Source organism: Pelodiscus sinensis, chromosome 2 (genome assembly GCF_049634645.1).
Source record: "Pelodiscus sinensis isolate JC-2024 chromosome 2, ASM4963464v1, whole genome shotgun sequence".
NCBI classification, from domain to species: Eukaryota; Metazoa; Chordata; order Testudines; family Trionychidae; genus Pelodiscus; species Pelodiscus sinensis.
In genome coordinates this window covers 82,897,190-82,913,529 of record NC_134712.1, presented here as the reverse complement: position 1 = coordinate 82,913,529, position 16,340 = coordinate 82,897,190, and the positions used below count along the sequence as shown (strand labels likewise).

Below are 16,340 nucleotides of genomic sequence, written 5' to 3'. Positions count from 1 at the left end.
TAAATGAAATCTGAAATTCTGATCTCTGCTTGTGAGGAGCTAGGACCCTCAAGCATAGAACTACTGTGACTAGGTCTTAATCAGACCCTGAAAAAGGGACCATTCAGATAGATCAGATTATAGGATCAAGGCCTTAGATGTGTCCTACCACATGCTGAATACCATGAACTCTTCTCAGCACCTCAGGGGATTAGACCCTTAATAGACTTTCAAAACATTCATCCTACAATTGTCTTGAATTTTTTTTCTGTCGCATTACTACAGGAATGTCAACACAGATGGATGCACTAACATTCATGACTGCCAAAATAAATGTTCTATTTCTAGAAGACTTAAAAAAATCCTGAGAAATTCTGTGTCAAAAAATGAGAAGTATGTAGTAGAAAAAAATATTGTATGCTTATTAAGTTATTGAACACTAATCCTTTACAATGACATGTATATTTATTAGAATTCTTTTCCTTACTTCAAAGCTAAAGGTGCTGCTAAGCAAATTTCAGTTTTGAGATTGAAGTCCAATATGATGACTTCATATATATTCTATTTTTCTTTTGTATTAGACATCAATAGTGCCTGTATTTGTATAATTTCCCATAGAAAATTTAAAAAAACAATATTTCCAGCACACAACCATCTGTGCTAGCTTCTGATATTTTCTATCAAGCCTTGAGAGTATTTCATACACAAAAGGAAAATATCAAGTCAATCTGACATACCTGATGCAGACAAATACATGGCCACTTTTTTGTGCCATATAGCTTTTTCTGTTTTCTTTGCCCATGTACTTTTAGTATATTGGTTTGGGTTTATATAGACCTCATAAATATGAAAACTTTTCCTTGGAATTAGCAGGACAATATTCCATGGGGGTGGGGGGGGAGGATAAAATAATCAGTTATTTTTCACTTTAATTGTAACTAGTGAAAAAATATGCCATGTTGCAGTAAAGATTGATCAGCACATCATATATTTGCTTGCTTCCAATTTGACATTACCCATCCCAGACAAATGTTATTCATAAGCCATTCTGTTGGCATGGGTGCAGTTCAAACAGTGATATTGGCCATGGCAGCAAAAGCAAACTATACCTTCCACAAACTACATCCCTCCACAATGAAGGAAGGACAGACGAACTGTCTCAGTTGGTTATTAACATAAATGCATCCAATATTACTCTTTTGGCCAATTTTCAAAAGCTTACTCATATCTAGGAAATAATGTATTTCATGAGTTACAATGAAGACTATTTTTCCAGAAGAAAAATCCAGGAGACGCTTTAAAACGAAGCTTAATGGGAAGAATTTCAATCAGCTTACTTACCTTCCTTCTTAATGCTGGTGCTTTGGATAGCTTCAAAAATGTAAGGTGTGGTTTGAAGTCCTTACTCCCTGTAATATCAAGACCCATATCATTGAAAGATCCCTCCACAGCCTCTGGAAAGAGTAAAAAGAGACAGTTATCTGCAGAAGAAATAATCAAATATTATTGTTCTCTTATATAAAACACCAAATATGGGCCCTGCTAGCCAAACTGCCTGGGTTTACATTTCTTCTTTTGTCTCAGTATTCAAAATAAAAATGAAATGGTAAATTAGAAATGAGCCTGAGATAAAAGCTTAGCTCTGGAGCCAAACTTTCCCTAAGTCCAAGCAACCCTATTTCCTCTCCTCCTCCTCCTGCGTGCTGAGCAGTACAGGCAGTCCCCGGGTTACGTACAAGATAGGGACTGTAGGTTTGTTCTTAAGTTGAATTTGTATGTAAGTCGGAACTGGTACATAATGTAGGGGAAACTCTAGCCAAACATTTCTCCAGAGCTCAGTTTTATTCTCCCACACCTCACTTCCCTCAGTCCTTTATTCTCAAGCTGAGGTGTCTGCTGAGGAAAGCCGCTCCGCATCTCCCTGGTCTGCTGGGGGGGAAGCAGCTAGTGCGGGGTTGCCTCACCCCGTTTGTAAGTAGGGATCCGATGCAAGTTGGATCCATGTAACCCGGGGACTGCCTGTATTTAATTTTATTCTTATAAAAACACTTGTTTCCCCCCCCCCCCCCGCCCTCACTGCTAAGTTTCCTTTTGCCTCTTACTCACAAACCATAAAATGAACATGTAAGGAGTGGCTGGGCAAACACTTCCAGCGCGAACACGCTCAAGTGCAGGAGAATATGCAGGGTCATGTTCACTGAAGCCCCTCTCCAAATTTTCATAGGAACAAAACCTGTTCTCAAGAGATGCACGTGGAAATGGATATGAGAACATGAAACAGGCCCAAACAGAAATGCAGTTTGTGAACATGTTAGTAAATAGTTTCCTCCACTTTTCAACCAAAAACCAGTTCTTCCACCTAGTATGTTGCAACTGCCACAGCATCGTCTTTCAGGTTTATTTGGTGGCTTATGGATTGGGCTTTGTGCAGCTACATCACAAAGGGTTCTTCAAGTCTGATCACCTTGTTGCTAATTTCATCATGAAGGTCCATGACCGAATGACTGGATATTGAGACTGAGGCCCAGGCTGTGCTACGCAATTAGGTCAACATAAGTTGCCTTACATCAGTCTAACTTTTTAAGCATCTTTACCACAATCCAGTCAATGCAAGTCGATCACTAAACCAATGTAATAATGGCACCTCTGTGAGAAGCGTAGTGCTTAGGTTGACATGGTGTCAGTGTAAACATTGTATTGACTGTTCCGACTGTCAGCGCTCAGTGGCTGACAGCCCAGAGCCCTGCTGGTTGGGGCTAATTGATCAGGCTAGACCATTGCTATCATCTATAAGTCATTCTAACACTGAATTTCACAAACTCTAGGTTCAATTTTAAAGTGTGACAAAGCACATGTCGATTCCACTTCTGGGGAATAATCAAGATTTCTGACAAATTTAGACAACTCCACTTAACCTACTTTGAAGTAGGAGGAGTCAGTAGTTACAGAACCTTAGCTCCACTCAATTTTATTTTCCCTTGATACATGGAAGAGAATTATAACTTGTTTAAGTAGTGGCTTAATCGTGACAAAACTGAACACTTTTCTAATTTATTACCAATTAATCTTGATAGTTTCACTCTTGAGTATTACAAATTACTTGTGAAGTCTGGACAGAACAAGTACCAGTGATAAAAATTTCCTTAACAGAACCAGAGGTCTATGATTACAGATTTTTAGGGCTTCAAATTTCATGCCAGGTGACAGAGTAATGCCTCCCTAGAGGCAAACTCTAGCATAGTAGAATGAGAGCAGGGTAAAACAAATAGGAAAGGATTTGTGAAATCAAGTTCCTATGACTGAATTCCAATGAAAATTTCATTGAAAGTTCAAAATTCAAAATATTGAGCAACTCCCGTGAAAACATTCTTAAAGAAACGTGGCGTCAACAAGGACACATTGAAGCAGCTATAGCTGGTAAAAAGTCATTTGAACTTTGTATTTGAACTTTCCCACAGAGCAAGTTTTCCCTCATGCAGACTGGCCACATTCAAAGGCAGTGTATTTTTTTTTAAACAGGTGTAACTATGCAAAGAAGGGAACATCTTGTTTTTCATTTCTACAACAAATTGACCAACCAAAGTAGTCCAGCCAAATACCAGTTTTTGGTAGTATTTCTGAAAGAATATACAGATACACAACTAGCTCACTAACCCTGAGTATTCAAAATACAAAAGCCAAAAATAAATATCCAAAAACGCTGTTTCCTCTTCCATCAGTTGTTCAGTCAGTCCTTTGACTCTTTTCCTTTGCCCAGATGCTCTTCCTGCTTTTCCCCAAAACCACTATCTGCAAGATGCTCAAAATTGTGGATAAAAAAAGATAACACAAAATATTACATTTCTTGAGTATTTTCTCAGTAGCAAGAACATCAGTAGGGAGTGAATAGTACAAAACCTGGCAGGCTGTCTCATGGTCAGACAGTTTTGAAGTAGTGCAGACAATCAAAGTGCAATCAGATATTTGTAAAAAGCAAGCACTGAAAGCACATGCCTGGGGTTTGCAATCAAAAATATTCTCTTATCAAGGGGGTAGAGGAAGATTTCATATAGCTGGGACTAGGTGCCAAATTTCTAGAATCTCTGAAAATACTAAGTGACCCAGGCCGAGGCTAAATGCAGGAGTCTTTAAGCAGGCCCATAGGCGGGAAATTTCAGGGAAGGATGCTTTTTTTGTAAATGTGGACTGCAAGGGTGTGAATGCACCTCCCATGGCCCCCAAATAAGCTGGGAAATCAGCCCCAGTCTTCCCAGCTGGCCAGAGCATGGGGGAGAAAGACAGGCTTATGCAGCGCGCCACTCCTGCCCTTCCCCTGCCCATCCGGAGCATGTTTACTCAGAGGAGCTTTCGCAACCCTTTGTGCCTCCCCTGCATACAGGCCTGCTAAGTGTGCTATTTTAGCAATTGTTAAAGTCTTTACAATCTTTATCATTAAAAGGGAGAAGTTCCACAAAACATTCACTTGGAGCAGACCAAATTCAGTACATTTTTTCCTGTGCTAGAGCTATATGCTGGAGGTTAGTCTTGTGTAGAAGTCTTGATTGGCACCATAAATAACACTTGACCGGGGAGGAAAAAACCCCTTTGAGTGGTTTTGGGGGAAAAGCTGAAAGAGCATGTGGGCAAGGAAAAGGACTTACTGGACAACTGATGGGAAAGGGAACAGAGCATTTTTGGATATTTATTTTTGGCTTTTTGTATTTTGAGGTACTCAGGATCAGCGAGTTAGTCATTCCTTTGAAAAAAGTGGGGACTGGACAGACTGGTACATATGATTTCACCACAGGAAGCCCTTTCCCGGATACACATGTATTAATCTAAAATCAGAAGGGGATATAAGTCAGGAGGACTTTGCATAGAACAATATATGCAGTCCCTTTTCCAGTGACATTTCAAGAATATGCTATGTGCTCTGGGGAAGCAAAGGAGCATTAATTTAGATGGTGCCCAGATTGGTGGATGATTAAGTAAAAGGGGCACATGATGAGGATTTGTTGAACCCCAATCAGGATAATTTTGTCACAGATGAATGTGCCAGAAAGAGCATTACAAAAGAAACAGTTTAGATATGGTGAAATTCACTGAAGTTCTAATCCAAATGAGTGAGACAGTGTCATATTTTTAACAAAAGCACAGCTGGTTTGGTTCAAAATTATCCTCAGCTACGGCTGTATTGCAGATAATCAAGAAAGATGAAGACTACAGAGTCAGGCAAAAGGTAATGGAAAATAAAGTGGCTAATTTCATTCAGCAGAACTGCATAAAGACAGAGAAGCCAGGCTGCTTAACAGATACAGGCATTTCCCACATGTATGCAATACTGTCCACTCATTTCAGTCAGAAGAGAAAAATAATTAAAAGGGGGTAAGCAGAATTACTACCATCCAAGATTTCAGAGTGTCAAAAGAATCAGGGCATATCATTTGCTCCAAAGAATATCATAAGAAATGTACTGTGTTGCTAACTTGGTTGCCTCAACAACATAGAAAAGAACTTTTCAAAGCACATACAGCTGACATTTAGGTTAGTGGACTTGTATCCTCTAATTCTTCGCTAATTGTGGAATTTTACTTCTCTCCTAAAGGGGGAATATTTTGACAATCATTTGAGCACCAGGATTAATTCTGTTGCACACATTAGAAATAATTTGTTGAAAGAAGCGGGTTTTTTGGGGAATGGGGGGGGAGGGGAGGCTAAGTACAAGGTGGCCAAAATTAAAATAAAAGAATGCCATCATAAGTTGTTTTTCATTCTTTTAGAATTGGAAACATGGGATACTTAGACTAGACTCTGCATTGAACTTAAGAAACTTAAGGAAAGATTGAGGTCATTCTGAGTTTAGCAAACGATACTGTTTAAGTGCATCATATTACAACCCCGAAAATAAAGATTTTATACAGTTTACTAGTTTGACAAAAAATTCTAGCCAATTTTTAGACAGAAAATGTATTCAAATGTGTACATTGTATATGATCGGCTGTAAACAAATTACTATTATGAGTATTACACTTGATCTTAGCCTAAAGCACCTAGATACTACATTTCTTCACAAACTCCACCCATACACAGCCACTGAAATACATCCACCTAAGGAATGGTGAACAACTCTTACAAGCACGCTGCACTACTTGGAAGGAAAATATCAGTGTACTCCACAGGGGCAAACATCCACTCTTAAAAAAGAAATGTCATGTGATGTTTAAGGTCTGTTAAAGTGGATAGAGTGGATATATTGGAGGGCCACAGATGATAGAGCAGAATATCCAAAAGTCACTATAGTCAGGAGAACGGTTTCTGTTCCCTGTTGTTCCTTGGGCTTGCTATGTGACCTTGAAAAGTTAACTTCTCCATGACTCAGTTTCCCAATAGTACTGGACTGAAAAAAAACCAGTCTATCCAGCCATTTCTATGCAGACTGGAAATTCCAAATTTTATGCTTAGGTTCTTAAGAAAAGCCTCTGCATGGTACATTTTGCCACCCACCTTGTGAAGAAACCTGAAGCACAGAAGTGGGTCATAACCATCCTGGTCATTTAAACCAGCTATTTTAAACAAAGAGTAAATCTGTTTAGATACCCACCTGCAATTTTGTTGAATATGTGCTGTTGATCCTCTGACATTTTCACATAGATCACTTGGTTGTTAAATTGCCCAATCCCGTGAAAGGTCATGTTAAAAAGTTTACCCTGCAAAATGGCTTCCACTTTAGTTTTGCTTTGCTCGAGTGCCAAAATAGCCCTTAAAAATAAAATAAAGTGACTCAAAAAGGGAGATCATCTGACACCTAAATAATCATCTGGTGAGTATGACATTGGAAATGTGATTGATTGTTACAATGCATTGATTTTGGACATGGAGATCATTTCACAGAATTGCACAAAGCATGAAAGCACAACGTATTTTTACTGTAAATTTGGATACAATCACGGATTACAACTAGGAGACATGCAAGTGGTTTGTGCACCACATGATACATTACAGAATAAATTACTTTTTCAAATATTTACTGATTGATCCTATTCTAAAATTGTCTGACTTTGTTGAGAGTGCTCTATAGTGATCAAGTTAATATGTCAAACCTCTACTAAATTGCTGCTCAAGAGCTGGAAACCCCACAAAAGAATAAATGTCAACTTTTTGTGGTATGAAGGTAGATCCATACTGTTACAAAGTTTTGACTTAGTCTGTTTCCTTTCTTTCTTTTGTTAAACCAAAACAAATCCATTCTCTCACATGAAGTGCATTTTTTGAACATTGGCCCAACATTCTAAAAATCCAGGAAGGCATTCTTAAACTGCTACAAAGTCCAGTCAGTACAATTGTGGGAGCTTTTACAACCTGATTCAGCCAGGTTCAAGCACCTAAGCATGCGCAGCACCATCCAAATTAGATTACCTAATTATTTAAAATTTTGCACATGCCTAGGTACCTTGCACTGAGAAACCAACACACAGTTTACATGATACATCTTTTTAAAATAATAAAATAATTGGCTTTCATATTATTTGGCGGGGGGAGAAGGGGAAGAGGGTGTCTATAAGTTAGATATAAGCCACTGGATGAATGTGTCTTAAACATTCCCTTCTCTGTGCTTGAAATCAAAATGTGCTTCTGTGACTGGCCCTAACTATGAAGCCTGGCTCTAACTCAGCTGTAAAGCAGTGGTCACCAACCAGTAGATCTTGGAGCCTCTAACAGGTGATCCTGACTAGTTTGGTCAGGAAGTTATCGAGCGCTGGCACTTCAGTTGCCCGTCCACCCATTGCTCCTCCTGCCCTCTGACTTGATGCCCCTCTGGGAGCCTCCTGCTTGCTGTGCAGGCTGTGGGAGGGAGAAGAGGGGGATGCGGATGTCAGGGTGCCCCTCCTCCCCCCACTTCTGTACCCTATCACCATACAGAGAGAAAGGGAAGGGAGGGAGCTTGGCAATTCAAATCTCTCACTCTCACACCGTGTGTGTGTGTCTGTCATTCTCACAAACACACATTGTCCTTCACTCTCATCTCCTGAGCCAATACATCCATGGGTGGTTGTTGTTACTCCTCTTACTGCTTGCAAAGTGTTTTATTTTTTATATATGACTGGTCTGTGCATTTCATAGATTTCCTTTCTCGCTTTCTCTTAAATTTAATTATTTGAGTAGTGAGTTCTAAAATGCCTAACCTGCTGTGGCTGGAGCAATTTCCCTTGCAGTAATTGCTGCTCCTGGAAGTGGCTGGCATGTCCCTAAAGCCCCTGAGAAAGGCAGAGCAGGGAGGAGGGGGGTTTCCACTCACTGTCCTTGTCTGCAGACACTACTCCTGCAGCTTCCATTGATCAATACTGGGGAACTATGGCCAGTAGAAGCTGTGGGCTCAGTGCCTGTAGATGAGGGGCAGCACATGGTGCCATGCAGCCATTGCTGTTCATGCCAGCTGCTTTCAGGAGTGGTGCAGGGCCAGGGCCGGAGTAAGCCTGCCTTAACCTCACTGCTCCACCACCCAGAAGCCATCTCAATTAAGTAGTGCCCAACCAGAGCCTGCTTTCTGAACCCCTGTCCCAGTCCTGAACCCCCAATCTCCTGCACCATTTGTGAGTCCCCCTTCCCAGAGTTGGTACCCTAAAACCACTCCTGGACCCAATTCCCCATCCTGGGCTAAGCCCGGAGCCCCTCCCACACTCTGAAGCCTTTGGCCCAAGACCAGAGCCTGTATCCCTACTCCCTACACCAGCCTGGAGAAAGTGAGTGAGGTTCAGGGAGGAAGGGGGATGGAGTGAACAGGGTGAGGCCTCAGAGAAGAAGTAGAGCAGAGGCAGGGCCTAGAAGAAAGGGCGGTAAGGAAGTGGGGCAAGAGTATTTGGGTTTGAGGTAGATCTTACATTGCACTTAAATTGAAAAAGTGATCATGTGGTTAAAAAGGTTGGAGACCACTGCTGGATAGAATCAGGTTTTTAACTCTGGTGATCCCTGGTTCAATTCCTGATGTGTCAGCCAAGACAAAGCATTACATACTTACATTATGATTTCTGAGGAACATTTAATTATTGTTTACGGTGACTTATTATAGCCCCACTTAATATTAATATTATGGGACACTGCACCATATGCAAACACCACGTCAACCAAATTCATTTTATTGAATAAAAATTAGTTAAGTAACATTATACAAAGCTAGGATAGGCTGTGCAATCCATCGTACAGTGTGTCTGTGTGCACACTAAGCCCATTAGGAAAGCATTTTCTGTGCCTATATAAAGGCTACTTCAGTATTACTTTATGAATCTCAAAAGCCACTAATCCATATTATAGACAGTCTTCAATATTACATGAAGTCTATTTTCCCCAATCATAATGGCATAAAAGCTGCTTCTCTGTGGCTCATTAGGATCCAGCAGATCTTTTACAGGGGAGCAGCAAAAGCCCTTTGCAGAAGATTCTGCACCCTTATCAACCACCAGTATTGCAGTGACCCATCCTTCAGATTACATGATCTGCCCTTCACTAGCAATACAATGGGATTTGCTAGTGAGATTTCTGCAACAGAGCAAGACATGTCCTCTCCCAAGGACTGGGTTTGCTGCTTCAAATACATCATTTGGCATGAGGAGTGAAATACTAAACCTAGCAAATTAAACAGTCTTTTGTGCAACTAATGCAGAATATTTGCTGCAGGAATTGGACCTGCTTAGTCCATCTTTATAGACAAACAGACAAAGGATGGAGGGAACTAGGCAAGAAAGATAAGCTTTTCAATAGCAATGCATGTTATATTTATATTATGGGCACATGTCCATTCTATTCTAAGGTTCATTAGTACTACTTAACTCCAATCACTTCTGGAACTGTCTGATTCATATTTTCATTATCTCTTTCCACAACCCTCTTATCTTCTTGGAGAACAGCCTGCCCTGACAGCAGCAATAGCAGAAACTTGTTATTACTGATATATACTATGTAATCTATTCCCTTGCAATAATAGAGGAGCATTCACATCTCTCCTCTCAGTCTCCCTCCTTTCCCACTCTGCCAAAAAAACAAACAAACAATACTAATTAAGAAGCTCATTTCAGTGAAATAGATGCATGATGTGCCTTTGGGTCTGATACACCTTGGGGAAGCATAAAAAGCCTAATATGCTACATATAAATAGACAAAAAGACTGGTTTGATACAGAAGACCATTGGTGATTCACTACTCTGTGTCAGCAGCCCTTGTCAGGCCAGACATACTATACCTAATATATTGTCGTCTTAATCTGTATATAAAAGGTGGCATGCAAGATTTCACTGGAAAACTAATAACTCATTTGTCATTAACATTCTTGCATGATGTATGCACAGGGTGGTTGCAAAGAGTTAGCAAGATAGTGCTAGAATTAGGCTTTCAAAATGATCTTGGCAAGCAATGCAATATGCACAATCTGCCATAAACAAAGGAATGTCTGTCTGTGTCATCAGGCAGTGACAATGATGGTCCATTTACATATAAGGTAAACAGAGCCATTAAGCTTGGAGAAGTCAGAAAGCATCTTCTTTCCTGTAGGACAAACTTTATGTGGATTAGAAAAACAGGGAGACTGAACCTTAGATTATAAGCAATTGAATCAACTGATTGTATAAAATATTACTGTATTCTAAATATGTATCAAGTAAGGTCTTTTCTGAATGCTAGTGACAGAGTGGTAGCTAACATCTTTGCACAATGTATGTACAAGGAAATATGAATGCTTAATGTTACTCTGCTTTAAAGTCTGTGGCCAAACATAGGGAAAAACAGATTTTCTCTAAGAGAAGGAGGGAAGGCAGGTGTCTCTCCAGTCAAATTAAGCAAAACATGACCAAAAACAATAGAAGGCCCCTTTACATACAAATCAAAAGGTGGATGGGCAGTCCATGGGAAGAGAACAGCAGCATGAGATCAAACTGTTTTCTAGGTAGATTAATTAAGTTTGGGAAGACATGGGGAGAGAGAAGCCATCTTGGCATCTATTGCTAGACACACAGGAGCCAGAGGTTTTGCACGCTGAGAAAAATGGGCTTTATTATTTCTTTGAGTGCACCAAGAAAAAGCTGCACACTTCAGGTCAGATGATTTTGGGGAAATTCAGGATTATAGGCATGTCTACACTAGGAAACTATTTCAAAAGAATTGAAACAATGTAATAACTCCTGAAATAAAATTGAAATAGTGTTCCCCCACTATGGGAAAGCCTTGAAATTATTCCAAGGCAGGCCTTGTTAATGTGAACACGCTACCTTGACTCAGGAAGCACTGGAGAGGAATTAACTTGAATTACGCTGGGGAGTGGTGCTACGGGGTCCACAGGCCCACCCCGCCCTGGGCAGCCCCGTTGCCCCAGTTGCCATCCCGGACGGTCCCAGTCTCCGTGACGCGGCGCCTGGTCAACCCTCCCTTCGTTCACCCAGACGATCCCTCGAGTGAGGAGGTGAGGGGGGTCCGGGCCCTCCCTCTCTCCAGACCCCAGCCCAGGGCCCCAAGGCGGGAGAGACGCTCCTCTCTCCCCCAACCTGGCTGATGGGGCACGGAGCCGCAACGCATCAGCCCTCAGGCTCCAGTACACCCGCCCTGGGCTGCTTCCTCACGCCCTCACTCATCCGCTCACCGGCCGACTTGTCCCGCTGCCTCCTCGTGCCTCTCAGTCCCTTCCTCCGATGTCCTCCTCCTCCCCTCCCCCTCTTCCTCTGCCTCTGCTGGTTTTATACCTGGGGAGGGTGCCGCCCCCGCCCATCCAGAGCATCCACACCTGCATTCACCCGCAGTTCCAGCTTCTCCTCCCCAGCTGTTTCCACTCACCCCCGGCGTCCTCCTTGCCTCCAGCAGCAGTGGGGAATCGGGCAGGCTGGGAGCATCTGCGGGGCCGCCTGCCCCGAGGCTGGTAGGGTGGCGTTCCTCCCCCGTTACCCCTGCCGACTTTAGCGTGGGGGGTCCTTCTCCCGCGGTGCTCAGGACCGCGTTCGTGGAGCTGCCGGCCAGGTGGCGCGTCCCGGCTACCCCGCCAACCACATCCCCGGCGGCGGCGGGGCAAGCCGCGGCACTCCTTTCTGCCCTGCGGGGGGGGGCACCCTCGGTGCGGGGTTGCCTCACCTCGTCACCCCCCCCCCCCCCGCTGCTCGGGGCCGCACTGGCTAAACCGCCTGCTGAGTGGCGTGTCCCGGCTACCCCGCCGACCGCGTCCTCGGCAGCAGCGAGAAAAGCCGCGCCGCTTTTCTCTGCCTCACTGGGGGGGGGCACCTTTAGTGCGGGGTTGCCTCACCCCGTCACAAGTGGTTATTTCGAAATAGTGTGGATGCTCTGGTGCTGCCTACGTGATTTCAAAATAGCTATTTTGAAATTAGCGTTATTCCCCAAGGGAAGCAGGAGTAAAGATTTCAAAATAAGCAGCCCATTATTTCAAAATCATGGGCTTGGTAGTGTGAATGCTCTGCTTATAAATTCTACCTCAGGGGGGTTATTTCAAATAATGCCCCAGTGCAGACCAGGGCTATGAGTATGTTAGGGTCACCACTGCAAAAGTTCACTGGATAATAGAGAGGGACTGCTGTGTTGTAGTCAGGCTGCTGTGGTCAGGGAGGTGAATGAAAGCTGCATCGCACATGCCCATGAGGATACTGCCTATGTCCACTTCGTAGGATAAGAAAGCAGGTAGCGATACCACCTGTCACTGGTTTGGTTTGGATTAGATTATACCCCGGAACACAACACTGGGCTTTCAGGCACAATAGATGCGCTTCCAATCTTGTTTTGTCAACTGAGTTAGCTTAACTAGACTGAACATCCCCCCTTATGCCAATGTAGATCCTGTTTAACACCTTCTGGTTCATAAGAGTTAGTTATATCAAAGCCCTAATGTTCAAATTAGAGTAATTAACCTTGGCTTCCCTCAGGAAGCAAACAGGTAAGGACTTCCCTTTAGACCAGTTCCTACTTCCATCAAGCTCAAATCTTTCAGCTAGGTCTTAGATACCTGGGAGCTTGCCCCTACACAGCTTTTAACCTACAATTAGTTATTTTCCCCAACAATGCATGTTCAAAGTTGTCTTACAGCTAGTAAATATATAAAGCTAGTTCCTTTTAAGCTGCAATAACCGCATTTCAATTTTTTCTCTTCCTTTTCCAATGTTTTATAAAATACCAAGATATCCCAGTTGTCAAGGCTTTCCAGTTACTACAAGTATACACCTCTTTTCAACAGTCTGTGGTTGCTATACAACTTCCATGAGTTTTTCTGTACAAATAAATCTACATTCTTCCTTAATTTAACTCTATAGGAAAGGATAAAAAAAATAGTATGGTTAATACTGATGCGGCTTACTTTCTACCTCTTGATGACTGTGCATATTAACTATCATTAATTTTAAAAAATCTAGTCCAAATTCTCTTTGCACCTAGAGTTCATCTAAGAAGCTCTTGACCATGCATTCAATGAGATAGCAAGTTAGATATTGTTCCAAAAAAAAGTGGAAATGTCAAAGCTTATCTAAAAGTAGTTTTCCCCAGCTACAGTCCTGAATTAAGACAGTATCATCTTAAAAGTCAGCCTTACAATCACTTATTTTACAAGAATTCTTACTTTTTCACTTCCTCTTCTGTTCTCAGATGGGCTACAATAATGGTGAGATGCATTGTTTGGACAGGAATTAGAGCTCTCAACAAGTCAGGTTCTTTAGTGAATATTAGTTCTTGGACATCTTCAATTTTGTCCAAAATCTGCAATGCAATAAATAAAAAGGAAAAAACATTTTACATTTAAAAAAGGCTTACAGCTTACTGTAAGAATTTCCATAAAACTGTAGTTGGCGGTTTAATTCAGATTAATGCTGAACTTGGCAAGGGCCAGTTTTCTCCAGTTTTAGAAAATATTAACTTACAGTTCAAAAGCCCAAGTAAATGCATGATATCACTCAAAGGGCAAAATTCTGTCTTCCAATATATTTGTGCGGGCCATTAACTTCATGAAATTGCAGATGTAATAGTAGAATTTGTACCAAAGATTTTAATATCAAAATCAATTCAAAGGTCAAACTACTTTTCTTTACAGTCATGTGGGCTAAATTCAGTACCGGTGTAAGCAGGAGCCAATTTCATGGGCTTTATAACACCTCTGAATTTGACCTTATGTGCTCTGGAATAAAGTCACAGCACAGTGCAAATATTAATGTGATCATCATGCAGTTGTCAGTTTTAATAGACTGTGGAAATTGAATAGCATTTCCATAATTAATCTTATGCTACTTTCTGATTGCAAGTTTTATCACAGATGAAATTGATGTCTCTTACCAAAAGGAAACTAACAGCAAACAAAATAGTGCATCTGACTAAATGTGTTCTTCTTTGAGATAGCATTTGGTAGAGCTGCATGGCCAATGTCTAGCTCTTTTGGGTCTATTTGTATTAATGAAAAGTTGGAGTTCTTTTGAAACAATTTTGGTAAAGGGTTAGGAATAAGCAAGATGAATGAGAAAAAAAAGAAAGGGGGATTCTAGTACATAGAAAATATAGCACATAATGGAGCCATATTATAAAGAAAATCTTGGTAGATTTTTAAATTTCCAAATGGGTCCGTCAGAAAGAGAAAGAAAGAACACTTGTAAGGACTCCACTTAAATCTTGGATGGTGGAGCAGCTTTGCTTATTGTACAATTTAGTTACCAGTCATGTTAATTTTGAAATCTGGGTGCTATGTAGCAGTAGGCAAATATTAGCCTGTATGCCAGACCTGGTTCACCAGGGTTAGACCCTGGCAGGCTGCCACCTCTGTATCTACCTATGCCTTCACAAGTACTGACACTTGTAGCTCTCATTTGCAGCAGATCACCGTTCCCAGCCAATAGAAGCTGTGGGAAGTGATGTCCCAGTCTGCGCCACTTCCCGCAGCTCTGATTGGTCAGGAACAGGGATCTGTGGCCAATGGGAGCTGCAAAAACCCCTACTAGGGTTCCCTCTAAGGTGCCTGGCAGCACAGCTTCACAGGTGATTATTAGCCCCACCAAGTCAGTTCCCTGCACAGAGCCTCTGACTGGGTAGGGCTGATTAATTACCTGTGAAGCGGTGCTGCCCATCAGCTTAGTGGGAATACTGACCCCTATGTGCAGAAGCACAGATAAATATGGGGGCTAATCTTGGTGATCCACTGCCATTTTATTGCCCATTCCTGGTCTAATGGATATTTACAGAACATCCTGAGAAAAACCCACATATAACTAAAGACAACATACTTTATAACTATGAACAAAATATTGAATCACTTGAATCACAATTTTATGGCCACCTTCTGCCACCCTTTCAATGACACCTCTGGAATCCATCCTGCAGATACCTTAAAGTGGCCCATTACTTGTAGCATATTTTCAAAAATACCAATAAAAATCAAATATTTACAAGGGAATGGTTTTCCTTCAAAGAGAACTTCAGTGGTATGAAGAATGTCAAACCACACTGAGTGAATTCCATATAAAAGGGTACATGTAGATAGCGGTTGTATAAGACTCCTTTACACAGTCCAAACAATGTGTTTCAAGAATATTCTTGAGATGAGAGAGTAGACAAATCATTCCATCCATGCTATTCCAGTCTCTGTGAGACTGTCAAGGAGGCTAGTTATGATGCCATTTTCTGGTGCAGGCCCCTTCTCCTTTATGAAATGGACTTCAAATCTCTGCCCATTGCCAGAATGATGGGAAGAAGCTCCATTTAAAAAAAAAAAACCCAAAACAGAAATAAAAACAAAAAACAAACTTTGGAGCTTTCTTCCTCAAAGAGAGTGTGTCCAGTCTTACTCAATATCAGTATCTTTCCAACATCATCAGCAATCTTTCCAAAGCAAGCTGAGAGTGAAAGCTAATTTTTATGAACCTATTCTTGGTTTTGAAATTGAAAGTAATGACAACATACTGCAAGGCTCAAGTCAAGTCTGGGTTTGTAACTGCGTAATTGCCTCCCATAGATACAATGGTTTCTGGATCTTTCCTTCATACAGAGATGTATGCCTGCTCCATCATACTACAATATGCAATACCTTCTATGTTTTATCTGTCCAGAGAGAGGAAGGATGTTTGGCTAGCCCCAGACTGAATATCTCACTAAGGATATTAGTAAGGAGAACTTCTGTACAGGAGATAATTGTGCAAGTATACAGATGGATGGGGAAAAGGAAGTTCTTTGTGTTCCTTCTGCACTTGTTTTCACCCATTCAAGGGCCACACACAATCAATCAGTTTTCAGCAGCCACAAACTTATATGGAGACCTTCTACCAGCTCTCTTGATCACCTCCAAAGATTTTTCTAATCAATCTCGGTTAAAAACAGTAATCCAATAAGAGGATACATTTCAAATAAGCAGTGATCTAAATGAGTCATAAAAA

At 41.5% G+C, this 16,340-nt stretch overlaps 1 protein-coding gene across 3 annotated transcripts in view; it reads right to left on the bottom strand.

Moving 5' to 3' along the window:
- The window catches only part of LOC142827113 (uncharacterized), a 52,020-nt gene that overhangs the window by 10,028 nt on the left and 25,652 nt on the right, over positions 1-16,340 (bottom strand). For all 3 annotated transcript variants that reach the window (XM_075920942.1, XM_075920943.1, XM_075920944.1), the window contains 3 exons: positions 13,550-13,686; positions 6,560-6,717; positions 1,321-1,433 (listed from right to left, as the gene is read on the bottom strand). In XM_075920942.1, the coding sequence (XP_075777057.1) occupies positions 1,321-1,433; positions 6,560-6,717; positions 13,550-13,686 (408 nt within the window). The remainder of the gene's footprint in view (positions 1-1,320; positions 1,434-6,559; positions 6,718-13,549; positions 13,687-16,340) is intronic.